Source organism: Pelodiscus sinensis, chromosome 4, assembly GCF_052426305.1.
Source record: "Pelodiscus sinensis isolate ZL-2025 chromosome 4, ASM5242630v1, whole genome shotgun sequence".
In the NCBI taxonomy this organism is placed as follows: Eukaryota; Metazoa; Chordata; order Testudines; family Trionychidae; genus Pelodiscus; species Pelodiscus sinensis.
In genome coordinates, this window is record NC_143055.1 from 108,289,698 (window position 1) to 108,306,373 (window position 16,676).

Sequence of the window (16,676 nt, forward strand, 5' to 3'; positions counted from 1 at the left end):
AATCAACCAAGAGTACATTTGGATGTCTTGCAAAACTCGACCTTTTTCTGCAGAATCAAGTCCATAGACACTTTTAAAGAAGTTGAGTTTCAATTCTACAGTAGTCACTATGTATTTGAACTAGTTTTATGATATTTTCATTTACTCAAAACAAACCAGATTGTGACTAACCTTGTGCAAGTGCATAAGGGAAGAGGAGGAGTTTCAAAGACCCACAACTACACAAAGACTGTGCAGTGGCTGGATTGTTCAGCTGGGAGCATACTGACTACACAGGGCTAGCAGCACCAACACTCACCATCCCAAAAGGGAAGTGAAAGGCATGTCTGCTATGGAGACAAATATGAGCTACTCCTTTTCCTAAGATAGCCAGGAAGGCTAGCATGTACTGAGTCAAACAGAGCCAGCTAAATTACTGTTGGGGGTTCTTGGTACAGTCTTAATACTGCATCCTCCTCACGTGTCGACAGTGGCAAGTTAGCCAAAGCACACATCCAAAGGAGGCCACATGTCTATGAAAATCTTGAATAGGATTCATTAGCTTTAAAGTTTTCCCACTGAAAACAAATTCAACTTATTGTGTTTCCTGGTCCTCAGCCCCTCCACCTCAACCCCCATCTCCCACCCAAAGGCACTTAAAATCCACATTATAAGACAACTGCCTCAACCTTCGAGCTTAAAAATAAAGTAAGAGGGGGGCCTAAGGGGGAGAGAAGGAGAGAAGAATGGAAAGGTTGTTATAAAGAGATTAATAAACATCTATTGTAGCATCTAACAGACAGAACTTTCCTCCACCCACTTTTGTGGAAACAGTCTCATATGATAACTTCATGACAGGCTGAAATGTAACTCAAGAACTTTTTAGCCAGAGTGCTAAGGCACCCATAGTGTATAGAAGCACAAATAGTGTTTCTGCAAAGTGCTGCTCTGCTACATTGGGCTGCTAAAGGCAGTTTGAAAGTAGCGGCAAAAGGTGTGAAAGATTGTTATATTAAAATTTGATTAAAACCTGCAAACATATACTAATACAACTATAACAGAGTAGCATAGACTCTATCCAACAAACTATTGAAAAAATTTACAGTATACATACAGATGTAAAACTGTACAATAAGGCACTTAACACATAAAAATAGTATATTTATAAAAGAATAAATAACTACCTTCGAAGCACTAATACATTTTCTGTAAGAGACCTCATATCATGTAGCATTAACAATTACATAGGAACACTGATTTAATTTATCTCCTAACTTGGCAAAGAGAATGATGTAATTTGCATTTGTTTTCTTCAAGTCTTCTATTTGGAAATCAACAATACAATTGTCACATGCTATGCTAAAGTTTTCCTCCTTATTCCTGAACTGATTTCTAACGATAGATGCTATGCTGCTAAATGATGCAGACAGGCTACGTAAACAATTTGTAAGCATGCGTGGAAGTGTATACTTGCATCAAATACAAGATTAGATTATTTTGAATTTGTTCCCAATGCTTGTAAAAAAAAAAAAATTCTGCATCCCTGCAGCATCCATATTACTGGCATTTAAGGACAAAAATTTAGAACACAGAAATGGCATTAATACTGTGCTGGGAAGTTATTTTCATATGCGGTTAAACAGCAACATTGATTTGGATGCCTGTCAAATTCAGTCACTGAAAAAGGTGGCTTAAAAGATGAAGTCTCGTTAAAACTTCACTGGTATTACAGTGCCTGATACAGGCATGCAATTCTCAAAGCATGCCTCAAGACGACTTAGTTTAAAAGCAGTGCTTTACAAGAAAAAAAAAATATTTGCACTTCTGTAGTACATTCCCTCCCATCATCTAGAACAGGATGGGCAATAATTTTTGGTGGGAGGCCACACCAAGATTTTGGAAAGTGGTCAAGGGCCACACTTCTCTATGGAGGGAGTGGGGGGTTTGGGACAGAGGTTGGGTTGTGACATGAGGCAGGGGATTAAGGTGCAGGACAGGGGAGTGCAGGAGTAAATTTTGACCAGGGAGAGGGGTGTTCCAGGGTCCAGGAGGGACTTGTGACCTGGGGTGGGATATGTGTGCAGAGGATTTGGGTGGTGAACGGGGCATGGAGCTGGGAAGTGGGAGGGGCTGGGATGCCAGAGGCAGACTATGGCCAGGAGTCACTTATTTAGGTGGCTCCCGGCCAGCAGCCCAAACAGGGTCCCCCAAGGCAGGCACCCTCCTGCAGCAGCCCCAGGCTACTCAAAGAGGTTCCCCTCCATGCACAGTTCAGGGCTGCACATCCCTGAAGGGGGTGGGCGGGGGAAATGAGGTTTCACATGCTCCCCCACCTCCAGGCCAATCATTGTAGCTGGGACCAGTGCCTGGGGGTAGGAGCCCACACAAAATCTCTTGCCTCCCTTGCAAGGGGCGTGCCTCACTGTTTAAAACCACTGGTGGCTCCTTCTAGGTGCTGCACAGCCCTGGGAGAGGGGAGCTGCCAGCCATTTTGAACAGTCTCAAGGCCTCAGTAGGGAGGGCTGCGAGCTGGATCAAATACCTTCCTGTGGGCTGGATCTTGCCCAACCCTAATCTAGACATTTATTTACAAATACTAAGCCTCAGTAGTGTGATGAGAGGGAAGCTGTTTCTCTATTTCACAGAGGGTGAAACAGACAGAATTTTCAAAAGTGTTGTGCTTAACTCCTAGCAAAAACAAATGGAATGGCAGTGGTTCTGAATCAGGCTGGAAAAAGTTATAGCTTTCCCACATCCACACAAGTCAGTAGCAGAGCTGGGAGCAGAACAAAAATCTGCATTTTTCCATGCCTTTCTTCAAGGACCTGCCCTTTAAAATAAATAGGTGGACTCACTATTTCTATGAGATTGGAATCAGGGGTCAGATTGTAAAGCACTAGAACATATTTCATATCAACCAAAAAGATAGATTTTGATTGGCGCTAGGTGTACTTTAAATGAACAGGATAAGTTATCTGGCCATGCAATCACTAGCAATGGGTGAAATTCAAAGTTTGGAGGATTGATTCCATTAGAGATGTTCATCTCAAAATATCTGGATCGCTTGTCTCAAAGTCTCATGAACACTTCCCCCACTCTCCTGCACACACAGCATTTTGTAGCACTAGTTGGGTTTTACACTACAAGAACAACACTTCATATTTTCATATATTATTTCCGGGTTCTGGCCAGAACAAGGTAATACAGAAAATGTAAAAAATGAATAAAAACAGTCAACCTAACTAGAGTCATTTGAATATGAAAAAAATCAGTTCAAGTGCTGGGAAACTTTTTAATTTTCCTCTGGACTGGTTCCCAACGAATTACCCTAAAACAACAACAAATTTGAAAGTCAGAGAATGTTATTGAACACATACCATTTATAGCCACCAGAGGTCATTAAGGACACACCATAGAGATAATATCTGAAGTGGTTGAACAAGGCCGTTTATTTGCTCTTGTGACAGATCTGATGCAAGCCAGAGTGAGCATACTGCTGTCATATTGCCCTTTTAAATAACGACCAAGGCTAAGATTTTTTAATATAGGTGCCCAATTTACGTTTCTAAATCCAATTAGGCACATGGGCGAAGACCTGGATTTCAGAAGTGTCAAGGACTCAGCAGCTCCTGCGTCTTCAGTAAGGTGGAAGAAGCGCATATGGAACTTCCTCTGATTTCAAAAAGGCCCATCCATGCTTTCTTCAAAAGGGCAGAATTTGGATCTAAGAAACTGCATCTGAACTATGATTCTCTGTCTCCTGGCACAGCAGCAAATATAGACAGTATTTAAAGAAAAGTTTGATACATTACATAAAAATGAGATCTATATAACAAGGCAGCAGGATTAAAAGCCTGCACTCAATCCAGTGAAGGCTTATGAATGAATTCCAGATTAGCTTTTTTATTTTTGGATAGTATCCACTTTACTCCATTTCTTCCTGTCTTGAAATTTTGCTTTATAGGTCACCACTTATCACAATCACTATTAGTTCTTTAAGGTCATGTTCCTGTGTACTGTGGTCTATATCTGATTTGTTAGAGCCATGTGGTTATAAAGAATAGGCTCATTAGGCTCATTAAATTATGTAAATATGTAAGGATGTAAATCTGCATTCTTATGCAGATTTAAGCTTTAATGTTTCTGAATGAGGAGAGTATTTTTTTAAAAAAAGATACAATAAATCTATTATGTTCTTTTGTCAATATGAAGAAACTTTGAGATGTCTACTACACTGTGCTGCTTTTAGTGGACACAGCCTTGTTGCAAAGTCGGCATGTGTAAACGCTGTGAGGATGCTCTTGCCAACAAAGCAGTGTATCCACATGCATTTGCCATGGCAAGATTGTCATTTGTGGTGGGGTTTTAATTTAAGCACCTGTGAACAACAAATTTTATTGATCAAGTGCAAGTATAGGAGTCTCAATTTCTGTTGATATATGGGAATAAAGGGAATTTGAGCGCTTAGCAGAACTAATCTAAAACTACAACTGATTTTAAGCTATTCTCACAATTTTAGTTCTCTCTCTAGAGTGGGACCTCAAATTGTACTGAATAAGGATATTAGTTTTGAGCAGACCACTTTATGTACTCTATAGGTCAGTCATTAGCTAAATACTCTTCTAAATGTCTCAATGAAACTTCTTGTAATCTATCTAGGCTATCAATGGATGCATTATTCATTGGCCTAACAGGCTACCAAGTGAAAAGCAGTTTCTGATCCTTCCTAGAAAGCTCAGTCTACAGTTTCACAGTGCTTATCTTGAAGCTGGTTGTAGTTCACCCACATTTCTCTCCATAGAAATTGCTATTAGAAGTGGTTCAACTAAAACGTGAGTTAAACTATAGCCCGGTAGTCTGTGGTTTGTCTTCAAAGACACCGTGGTCCATGTAGAATGAACTCAAACAAGAAATACAATATGGGGATCTGCAAAGGCTGATATTATACTAAGAAGACTGGTTAGCTAATAACTGAGAGTGTATCTACACAGCAATGTTATTTTGGAATAACTGACATTATTTCAAAATAACAGTCTGTGTCTACAATTCAAGCCATTATTTTGACATAAAAGCAAAATGGCGGCAAGCTGGAGGACTTCTTACTCAGACTCCTGTAACCCTCATTTTACAAAGAGTAAGGGAAGTCGGAAGAAGCGTGATATTTCTCGGGTGTCCTGCTGTGTAGACAGCACAATAAGCCAAAATAAGCTATTTTGACTTAAGCTACGCAACCGATGTAGCACTTTAGCACTCCCACGTAGATATGCCCTGAGGAAACACTTTGGTTTCAGTTTGAGCCACTAAAGTTCTGTCAGCAACAAAACATGAACATTGTGTCCATATTACACATCATCAAGCTACCCAGCATGATGTTAAATATTTTCAGCGAGAAATAAAATCTTTAAAATTATTTTAAAAAGAGCTTTGATATTATTACTTGGGTATGTTTTACCAGGATACAGTGTAAGAAATGCTGTTTATTGTATTATGCTTTTATATAATGCACAAGATTTGTATTGTGTGTATCATGCACAAAAATATTCTCAAGTGCAAGTTAAAATTTTTTGGTGTTCAGATTACTTACTAATTAGCCCTGTGAACTGAAAAACAAAATCAGATCCGAGTACTATATTTTGTATTTTATTTGCAGCAATTCTTCTAATTGGATTTTTTTTTAAAGTGAGTGTCATTTAATTTTCTTTTTAGTGTTCACATTTGTCAAGACTTCCTTAAAATAAGAGCAAATTTTCCCTCAAGTTGCACACGTTAATTTGGGTATTAATGACAATTTCTTTTGCTATCAGTTTTTACTGAAGGTTTTGAAATTAAATACTTAAGTAACCGAGAAAAAAAATATAGGACAAATTTAACTGTTAAACTTTGGGGAGCCAAGTATCCACTTTGCTCTCTCAAGAACAATATGACCAGGTTGACTGCAAATCTGCAATTCCATTGCACTCTAAGAAAGTTGTGTATTGCCACATTCTAAACCAACATACTTATGTAGATACTTTGATTGGACAAAAGAGTCCTGATAGGCAGAAATAATGGGCCAGTCATCTGACAGCACCATTTTATAATAAATATTGTTAGGTAAAGGTGGAAGAAGTGTTGCTGTTGGAGTGTATTCACCTTGGACCTGTTTATGAGTCACAGATGTGTGCCAAAGGTTTAAACCCCCTCCCCCCCCCACACACCACACCTATAAATGCATAACATCAGGCTGTCTAGCACAAGGTTTATATAGTGTCAACAAGAAACAGTAACTAAACTTTTAAAATATTTGATTTTTACATTTACCATTTAGGACCTGACCCTGCAGTCCTCAAGCAGGTGAAGGAAATCATTGACAGTTTTGCTTACAGTAATACTTTATACTCAGCTTTCTTTTATTTATCTAGTATTGGTTAATGTGTGTGAATACACAAAAGTATGTATATATACCTATATGCATTACATAGCTATATACACATAATACATACAGACTCAGGCTAACTTGCCATTAAATATTTAGACTTTGAAATAAATTTTCTTCTTCTTACATAGGTATATGTTTTAAAAATAAAAACATTTCCATGCTTGTAGAGCTCCAAAGATGTTAGTAGCTAATATTTCTAATTTGTAATGCCATTAGATAGCACAACAGCTATTCATTTTTAGGGTTCTTTTTTGAAGGTTTTTTTTTTAAATATAAAATTACCAATACAAAATGTAAAAATTGGTATATGGTAAAGTATATGGGAAGTGGCAACACTTCAGGGTCATATTACATTCATTCCCATAGAGCACAAAATGTCAAAGACTCACCTCTGGCTTAATCATAAGACTTACCTTCATTAGCAAGAAAAATACGGTCAACCACTTCCCACTATTGTTCGACTCTTTGTATACTATTCTAGAAAGATACTGTAACTCTAAATTTTAGTATGCTTTTGCCCTTAAACTTCAGAAATGATGACATTTTGTGGATGAAAAAATTAATTAATAATTAAAAGAATGGGTGTGTTCATTGGCACCTCAATCTCATAAGTAAACCAGTCCTGCATTTTTCCTCTCAGGGAAAAACCCAATCTGAAGTGCTCTCCTAGTACTGAAAAGTGGAATAGCTCTGTACAATGTGATGACTAGAAAACATATCAAGAGATGTAATATTTTGTCTACAATTGTCTTTCCAATCAATTGCACAAGAATTTAGTCCACTTATTCCCTTACAATCTAGTCCTTTTAAGAACTTTGGTTATAGCATTAATCTTTTGGTAAAATACAAAGCAGACTCTTTCTTTTCTTTCTTCAGCTTTCTTTCAGGTGGATTTTTCATTATCCTCTCCTGTCTTCTGAACCCGTGAATATTTTTTGCATGAAGATTTGAAGCAGCTGGAAGGCCACGATATTGGCCATGAGAAGCAGCAAGGAACTGAGCTTTGTACATTCTTCTCAAAAAAATAAAATATTGGATACCACCATGCTCGAGAGAGAAAATTAGTCTGGGAAGAGACCTTCAAGTTCTATATTGGGGAGAAAAGGAGAGCAGAAAAAAAAATTAACAAGTTTAGACAGCATAACCCATCACATTAGCTGAATCATAAATAAGAGAGAGAGAGACAATTACAGTATATCTGAATGAAATTCTATAAATAGTAGGTTTATTTAACCTGGAAAGAAAAATTAGCTTGTGTATTCCATATCACAAGTAGCATAATGAGAACCGAACACTTTATTTTGTGACATGGTAAAAAAAAAAGGGGGGGGGGGAGATTCAATTTGAAAATAAGTATATTTACAGCCAACAAAATGAATTTTTTTTTAAACACACAGAATATAGTCAGTCAATCTTTGTTCAATTTGTTCCTGCATGCACGAAATGTAACTGAAATGTTTTAAAAAGCTGGATAATTTAAGATCTCTAAAACATTAGCAGCTACTGTTCAAATTTAAAAATGGTGTGGCTTAGCTATCTAAAACAGAAATTACAAATAAGTGATAAAGATTTTAAAAACATATGAATGCTAGAAATTATAAATTAATTGCATTTAGGAAAGCACCGAAGTATATACTTAATTTTAACGATAAACGTGTGCTTCCATTTTTTTTTCAGAAAAAACAATTTGCCCCAGATTTAGTTTACTAATTTTAAACCACTATGACTTGTGTGGTATTTACAAGGAGAGGCCATTATTGGGTTTATAGTTGTTTACACATATTGCCCCTCTCCTCCAATACCCAGGCACTCACCTTTTCATTAGCCATTGAATGGTACCACCAGAAGAGTCTTGTGGTGATATAATAAGCAACAATAACATCCACAGTGTAGTGTTCATGGGCAACAAGAATACAGATTATACCAGTGGCACTCATCAACCAGCAGATCAAGTGATACCACCAGTAATGGCGAGGCGAGTCTGTCAATAGGAAAGAATGATATATTTCTATAAATATCCAAGCTTAACTTTAGCAGTTTAATCTGAACGTATGTGATGTGTATGGGTATATATATAAAAAAAAAAGAGAGAGGAGAGAGAGAGGAGAGATCTGCTTCAGTAAAAATGCATTTTGAACAGCTATGAGAGCTTATTGATGCATCTGCTGAAATATGGCCACTAGCACACACAGACCTTTAGCGGAGAGATTTATGAAGGTTATGACTAATCTAAGTTTTCATTTTTAAAATGGCTTTTAGTCCACATTATCAGAGAAAGGACAAAAGCTGACCACTAGGACTCAAAGTTTTCCACTATGATTTTCCCTAAATCATCTAATACATAGTGTTTCTACCATGCTGTGGAGAGAGGAGCCAAGACCAATTCTCAGTTGGGGGTGGGTGGTGCTGTCCAAGTTCCTATTGAGGATGTTAACTGCAAGATGCCACCCAGATCCAGCTGCCATCAACTGAGACTGCTCTTTAGCTTAATATCCAAAATGGCTTCTGGCCACAAGAGGAATCAGAGAGTCTATTCTAAGGCCATACCTCCACTTGCCACGCTGGAGATCAATCTTCTGGCATTCAAATTTAGAGGGTTTAGTAAAGACCTGCTCAATAGAATGCTGAGGGCACCCCTGGTCAGTGCCAGAAGGGAAGATGCCAGATGTGTTTGCTCTCACTGACCTTCAACTGTAAAGACGGCGCCATGCTCTGCTTCAGGTCTGTTGACTCCAGCTATGTTATCTATGTAGCTGGAGTGCCTACCTTACACTGCCCTTCTGTAGGTCTAGAATAACCTGACCTAAAGAAGTAGGCATGAGAACTTCTGGCTTCTAATTTCCGTTCTCACACTATCTGTGGTATTAGTCAAGTGAAATAACTTTTCTGTTATATCCTGACCACTCAAAAGGGGCTGGTATGCCACACAGGAAAGAGCATTGTGATTATTATTTGTTAGTGTTTATGAAAGTGCTAAAGTAGACTTGAGTGGCTTCTGGAGGCTCACAGTATTTGTTTCAAGATTATGGAACTGAGGACTAGACTAAGTTGTAACATGCAGCTGGAAGTCTAGCAGTTTAGCTGGAACTTTTCCTGAAAAATGTTTTTGATGTTGGCAGTCATGGACATCATGACAGGCAACTGGGGTCCACTTCTACTGGAGCAGGAGGCTGATGGTATCCTCACTCCAAGATTCCCATCCCACTTCTATGTAAATTGAGTGTTAGGTTTGGGGCATACTAAAGACTATATCCGTGATCTTGTCCAAAGAGGCTGGGCTCAGTGCATCTCATTACCTGCTACATCACTAGAGTCAGGACTCAGTTATGTTTCAAAAAAAAAAAACAAAAAAAAAGGGGGGGGGGGCAAACTGAAAAACTACATCATAGAAGCCTCCCAAAATTGCTAAGGCTGAGTCCAACCCCACCTGATTTGCGGATCAGGATTTGGAATCACATCCTATCATCTAGCTAAGTAAGCAGACTCCAGACAGAACTGATACTCCCTAGAATATCTTACACCATTCAGAGAGAAACAAGCCTGGAGCCAGGAAAAAGCTCCCATGATATTTCCTGCTTATGACTGAAATGCACTGACAAGAGCCAAAGATGAGAGAGGGGAAGGAGCAGGGGAGGGAGGAAAAAAAATGACACCTAGAAATATACAAATGTTTCTTTTAAGAAACACGCTTGATCAAAGAGACAAACAGAGCATACTGCAAGTAACCTCTAATAGAAAACAATGATAGAATATATGCTCTTGCTTAGAAAACTAAATTTCCCTAATTATACAGGAAATACAAATGGGTAAATTATGCACTTCCTCTGCTTTGTAATCAGACTGCTCTGTACATCGGAAGTCAGAAGGGATACATGGCCAATTCTTAGGCAGCATTTACAGAGCTTATTATAGGTACAGTCTGGTTGTTATTATTCTCCCCTACCCTTGCCATGCTATTTACAGATATTTGTACCAGAAATCTACTGTACTAGAAATCTTTAAAAAGAAGAGAATTAAATACCTCTTGCCTGTGGCATATATTATAGTAGAAGATTTAAATGACCACTTTTAAGCTGTGATAGCACACACACATACAAAATTAATAGCACAGAAAGCAGGAAATCAAATTGCCATCTACTCATGGAACATTAGGCTGACTGCCATCTGTTCTACCAGTTTTGATTAATTACATACAATACAATGCCAGGAAATTTCATAGAACAAAGACTTTGACTGTGTCACTAATAGCTGTGTAGTGTAGACAGGCAATGTTAACACTGTTTGTCAGCACTTCTGCAGACAGAATAATACTTCCACCACCAATAAGCGGTATTTGCATTGTCAGCAGGAACGCTCTTCTGCCGACAATGCACTGGTTACACTTGCCATTCACTGTGGCAAATCTTTTGTCTTTTGGTGGGGGAGGACGACGCAAGGGTAGTTAAAGCACCTGTGACAGGCAAAAGTTGTTGTTCAATCGTCAGTACAGACAAAGCCTCAAATTCTCTTTCTCGTTTAAAGGAATAAGTCTTATGTCCACATGGAAGTTCTCTGTTGGAAAGGTCTTTCTTTAGATTGATAAACAACATTGTTGGCCTCATCATCAAGTGATGGGATGCTTTTTTGTGACAAGAAAAAACGTTTTAAATCTTTACCTATGCACTGAAAATAGACTTCATTAAATTATTTAATATCCTTAGTGGTCCCCAACCTTTCGGGGCTGCCGGGCGCCCGGGGCAGGAGCCGCGCATACATCCGGGGGTGGTGGCCACACATGTGCCGTGCGCCCGGGCACAAAAATGGCTCAGGCTGGCCCTGGTCACTAGGCAGGTGCACATAAGTGCCCCGGTGGGCGCCATGGCACCTGCAGGCACCGTGTTGGGGACCACTGCCTTAACCAAAGTGCTCAGGAAATCAGCAAAGAAAGTCAAATTCTAAGGCCGTCTACACTTGCATTTAACAAAACTTGTTGTTCACAAGTGCTTAAAATACACCTTTCCTCCTCACCTCACCAAAACTTTTTCATTCAAAGTGCATGAGTGAACACTGCTTTGTCGGGAAGAGCGCTCTTCCTGCTGACAAAGCGAAACTTACTCTTTGGATGCAGAAGTATTTTTTGTCAATAAAATGGCCAACAGTGTGTACACACACACACACACACACACACACACACACACTTACTTTTAGTGACAAGTTTGTGCCAACGCAATCTTGTTAATTAAGATTGCATAGTGAAGACATACCGTAATTTTAGACGTGCCATGCCATGATTTGAAAAGGAAATGCTACTGCACTGGTATGTGTTCAAACCAGAGATAGGCAATACAAAAAAATGGCAGGTTGTAGTATTAGTCCCTGGTGGGCCACCACTGCTATGTTCACCTAGCCTCCACAGGTGAGCACAGGCTCTGGTTGGCTGTGAATTACCATTTGTGGCCAATGAGAGTGGCGGGAAGCATCGTGGACCAGAATGCTGATTCCCGCTGCTCCAGAGCTGTGATTCTCCAATACCTGTGGAGGCACAAGTAAACATCAAGGTGGGAGTCCTTCAGGCACTAACTCTGCAGACCGGATCTGGCCCACAAGCCGGAATCTGCACACTCCTGGTCCAAACAAATAGCCAAAATTATTAAGGTTCACGCTGAGTATTACAGCATAGCCTTAGAGTCTAGCCCTCAATTACATCATCTTGAAACTCATACTGTGAGTCTCCAGAAGCCACTCAAGCTTACTTTCTAATAACCTCATTTTACAATGGTCTGTCAAAAATCCAGCCTCTCAGGAAAGTATCCTCCATTGTGAAAGCCAAAACTGAGCACCATATTCAGCAATGGGATAAGCAGGTGCGACTCCCATTGCAGAAAGGGGAGTCCTCTCTCTTTCTCTCTTTCTCATAAAAAACTCAAGTATTAATTTGCTGAATATCTCAAACAGAAGTGATAAGATCCTAAAGGCGGTTACATAATCCCCTCCCAAAGGGGATTACGATATTATATATCAGATTGTTTAAAGCCTAAAAGGTTGTTACAAGGAGGATGGAGAAGAATTATTCTCCGTTGACAGGACAAGAAACAATGGGATTCAATTGCAGCAAGGGAGGTTCAGATTGGACATTAGGAAAAAAGCTTCTTGTCAGGGTGGTAAAACACTAGAATAAATTGCATAGGGAGATTGTGAAATCTCCATCATTAGATATTTAAGACCCTACAATAGTAAGGATGTTAAGGACTAGTTGACTATCCAACAAGCAAATACTTATGAGATATCAGTCAACTAGTCACTCCCCCACCCCACTCTTGCTGTCTGTCAGATAGTGGCAGCAAAAGTGCAGGGCAGGGGGAGGAAGGGGTACTTCAAAGCAGCAGTGCCACACAGCTGAGCCGGGGATCAGCTGGGGAGTCCCTACATGACCCCGGGCTCCATGGGGCTGCCCCTTAAAAACACCGCCTTGGTGTTTCAAAAGGGCAGCGCTGCACAGCTGAGCCTGGGATCAGCTATGCAGCGGCATTCAAAGGGGCAGTGCCGTGGAGCCTGGGGTCAGTTGAGGAATGCGGAAGTATCTATCCACTAGTCGAGTAATCAATGGAAATTCCATCAACTACTCGACTAGCCAATTAACTGCAATTTAACATCCTTACACTGTAGACAAACACCTCTCAAGGATAGTCTAAATGGTGCTTGGTCTTGCCAGGAGTGCAAGGGACTTGACTTGATGACCTTTCAAGGTTCCTTCCAGTTCTAGTACTCCATGATTCTAAGACAATAATCACAGAATACTAGAACGGAAAGGGACCTCAAGAGATCATCATCAAGTTCAGCCTCCTGCCCTCATGGTAGGACCAAGCAAGGTCTATCACATCCCTGACAGGTGTCTGTCTAACCTGCTCTTAAATATCTCCAGTGATGGAGATTTCACAACCTCCCTAGGGAATATATTCTAGTTTTTAAACCACCCTGACAGGAAGTTATTCCTAATATCCAACCTAAACCCCCTTTGCTGTAGTTTAACCCCATTGCTTCCTGTCCTATCCGATGCCAAAGAGAACAATTTCCCCCCCGTTTTCCCTGTGACACTCTTTTAGACACCTGAAAACTGCTATCCTGTCCCCTTTTAGTCTTCTCCTTTCCAAACTAAACAAGCCCAATTCCTTTAGCCTTACCTCATAGCTCATGTTTTCTAGACCTTGAATCATTTTTGTTGCTCTTCTCTAGACCTTCTCCAATTTGTCCACATCTTTCTTGAAATGCGGTGTCCAGAACTGGACACAATACTCCAAATTAGGCCTAATCAGTACAGAGTGGAGTGGAGGAATGACGTCTCATGTCTCTCCTGTTAATGCATCCCAGAATCTTGTTTGCTTTTTTTGCAATAATGTCACAGTTTACTCATTTAGTTGTGCTCCACTATAACCCCTAGATTCCTTTCTGCAGTACTCCTTCCTAGACAGTCACTTCCCATTCTGTATGTGTGAAACAGATTGTTTGTTCCTATTTATTATAACCCTATACTCCAAAGCACTGGTGTCACAAGGAGGAAGGAGAAAATTTGTTCCTCTTGGTTTCTGAGGACAGGACAAGGAGTAATGGGCTTAAAGTGCAGCAGGGGAGGTTTAGATTGGACATTAGGAAAAAATTCCTAACTGTCAGGGTGGTCAAATATTGGAATAAATTGCCAAGGGAGGTGGTGGAATCTCCCTCTCTGGAGATATTTAAGAACAGGTTAGATAGACATCTGTCAGGGATGGTGTAGACGGAGCTTGATCCTGCCTTGACTGCGGGGGGTGGACTCGATGACCTCTCGAGGTCCCTTCCAGTCCTATTATTCTATGATTCTATGATTTGTAACCCCTCCCAGTTTGGTATCCTGTGCAAACTTAATAAGTGTACTCTATATGCCAGCATCTAAATCATTGATGAAGATATTGAATTGAACCGGACCCAAAACAGACCCCTGTAGAACCTCAATTGTTATTCCTTCCAACATGGCTGTGAACCATTAATAACTAGTCTGAAAATTGTTATCCAGCTAGTTATGCACCTACCTGATAGTAGCCCCATGTAAGTTGTATTTGCCTAGATTAGCTTGTGTCTTTGCTTTTCTAATCTTGCCTCCTGCATACATGTGTTGTTGCCTTATATTCATCCTTTGTAATTTGATCTAGTCTCCACTTTTTATAGGAGTCCTTTTTGATTTTTAGATCATGCAAGATCTCCCGATTAAGCCAACGTGGTCTTTTGCCTTCACTTTGTTCACCTAGCTGATATAGCCCCTTTTTCAGTCTTACCTTCATTATCCCCCTCTTGCATCATCAGTCTTCCAAAAATGCACAGATGTCTGCTAAAAGCTCTGATGCTCCACACACATCCTAGGATAGTATACATACCACATACAACCATGGCAGACCCACTCTAGAAGCCACCCACTGGGAGGAACAAGTGAATTTTGTCAAACTTTGGAATAAAAGTTTTTCAATTTATTTTATGTTGTAAAAACTAAAACAAGTACAAATGCAACAAAGTGGTTTTAGTTTAAGTACTCCTCTTATAACACAAGCATCAGCAATGCAACTGCATTTAAATATTGTAACTTACATTCCTTGATAAACAGGTAGGTGAGCGTTAGAACTACTGTATGACCGCTAAATAGGAAGTCTCCACACAGGATGTGAGATCCAGTTATAGACAGACCACCACCAGAAATCAATCGTAGGATCCTCTGTACTTTAGCCTGAGAATCTCCATTCAACTGGAAAATGAGAAACAAAAATCAAGATAATGAATATATGTTTGATCAAAAAGTTTATGCCAAATAAACCTGAGCTTAAAAATAAATAAATAAAAAGCTCTATCTACTAAACATCTGAATCTTCTTTGTCTATATATTTTTCAAAGACAACAGCATGGTTTACTAGAAAACAACCCTGCAAAGCAATATATGCAAATCATTCATTCTTTGTCCAGAGTGAAGCAAAATGGTCACAAATCAAGACTTCAAGCCATGTGATATTTGGGACGTAAATAGTCAGAAGTCAGCCTAGGTTTGCTGACATGTTTGTAGACTTTATAAATCATCCCAAATTTATTTGAAACTTCTTACGGATACTGTGCACACTGTCACTTTCCTATCACTTTTCACCAAGATTAACTTCTTGCGTGCTTGGTTATGTGGAAAGGGGAGGAGGAAGAGAGACATGAATTCACCAAAAATCAAAAACTTAAGAAAATAATTCACATGCTGCAAAACCAACCAACCGATTTTTGCACAGCTCTTGAGTGTGCCAGAGTCATTTCAATATATATTCCTCAACCAAGTTAATTCCTGGTTTAATTCTAATTAAGACAAAGCAAATACATCAAGAATGAATATGCCTCTCTCAGCCCCCATCATTAGAGTAGCTCTGAAAAATTCATCTAACTGAATTGCTAGTGAAAAATTGTGTTCCTCCAAAGCAGTCTCCTGAGTGGCTCTAATATTTTTCTGTGACAGATGGTAGGATACATTTGGTCTTCAGTTGCCATATGTCCAATTTTAATCCCAGCAATTCAGGAATGGAATGAATATTGACATTAAAAAATAAATCAGAAAATGTGAAATTTAAGATACAAGTTCTACTGAGTGCTGCGGGAGTAGTATTAGAAAAACTTCCAAAAATCAACACAATCGTTTGAAAGATGCTATGGAATCTTAGCTTAGTGACCTGGAGTTACGGTAACAGAAACATGAGGCAGTTCACCACTCACATTTGCTCTAACATTTAGAGTACTTTATCATTTAGTTCTACTGTACCACCGACAAATAATCAAATTTCCACAAATATTTGCTTTTGAGAATTTGTTTTTGCTATGTTTACGTACCTTTTGCCACAAGCGTCACCTGCCTAGACTGGATTTAAAAGCCCCAGACAGCCCTGGTCAAAACATGATCACCGGCAAACATGCTGACAAGATTTGCCTCAAAAATCTAGCTGCAATGCAAGGCTTTGCTGGCTTGTCCTGCAAGCAGCTGGTTTGTCTTTCAGTTGACAAAGCATAGTCAGTATATTATGCAGGTTTCAGATTAAAAAAAAAAAAAAAATCTAGATGTCTGACTTAAATATAGTCCAAACTGGAATAAACCTGGTGAATCTATATGTTCATAAAACCAAGAATGAAATGGACAATCTGCTGCAGTACTATTCTTGGGCACTCTCCTCCTAAAAGATGCTTAGTGTTCACAAAATCCTGCCTTACTAACAGCAACGTACCAAACTAAAATGTCAAAAACCTAGCAGTTCTCTTC

General features: G+C 39.4%; 1 protein-coding gene across 3 annotated transcripts in view; it reads right to left on the reverse strand.

Moving 5' to 3' along the window:
* Nucleotides 1–6,347: 6,347 nt before the first annotated feature.
* Nucleotides 6,348–16,676, reverse strand: part of SGMS2 (sphingomyelin synthase 2) — a 62,637-nt gene continuing 52,308 nt past the window's right edge. For all 3 annotated transcript variants that reach the window (XM_006119299.5, XM_075929704.2, XM_006119300.5), the window contains 3 exons: nucleotides 14,990–15,143; nucleotides 8,212–8,378; nucleotides 6,348–7,484 (listed from right to left, as the gene is read on the reverse strand). In XM_006119299.5, the coding sequence (XP_006119361.1) occupies nucleotides 7,281–7,484; nucleotides 8,212–8,378; nucleotides 14,990–15,143 (525 nt within the window). In that variant the 3' untranslated portion in view covers nucleotides 6,348–7,280. The remainder of the gene's footprint in view (nucleotides 7,485–8,211; nucleotides 8,379–14,989; nucleotides 15,144–16,676) is intronic.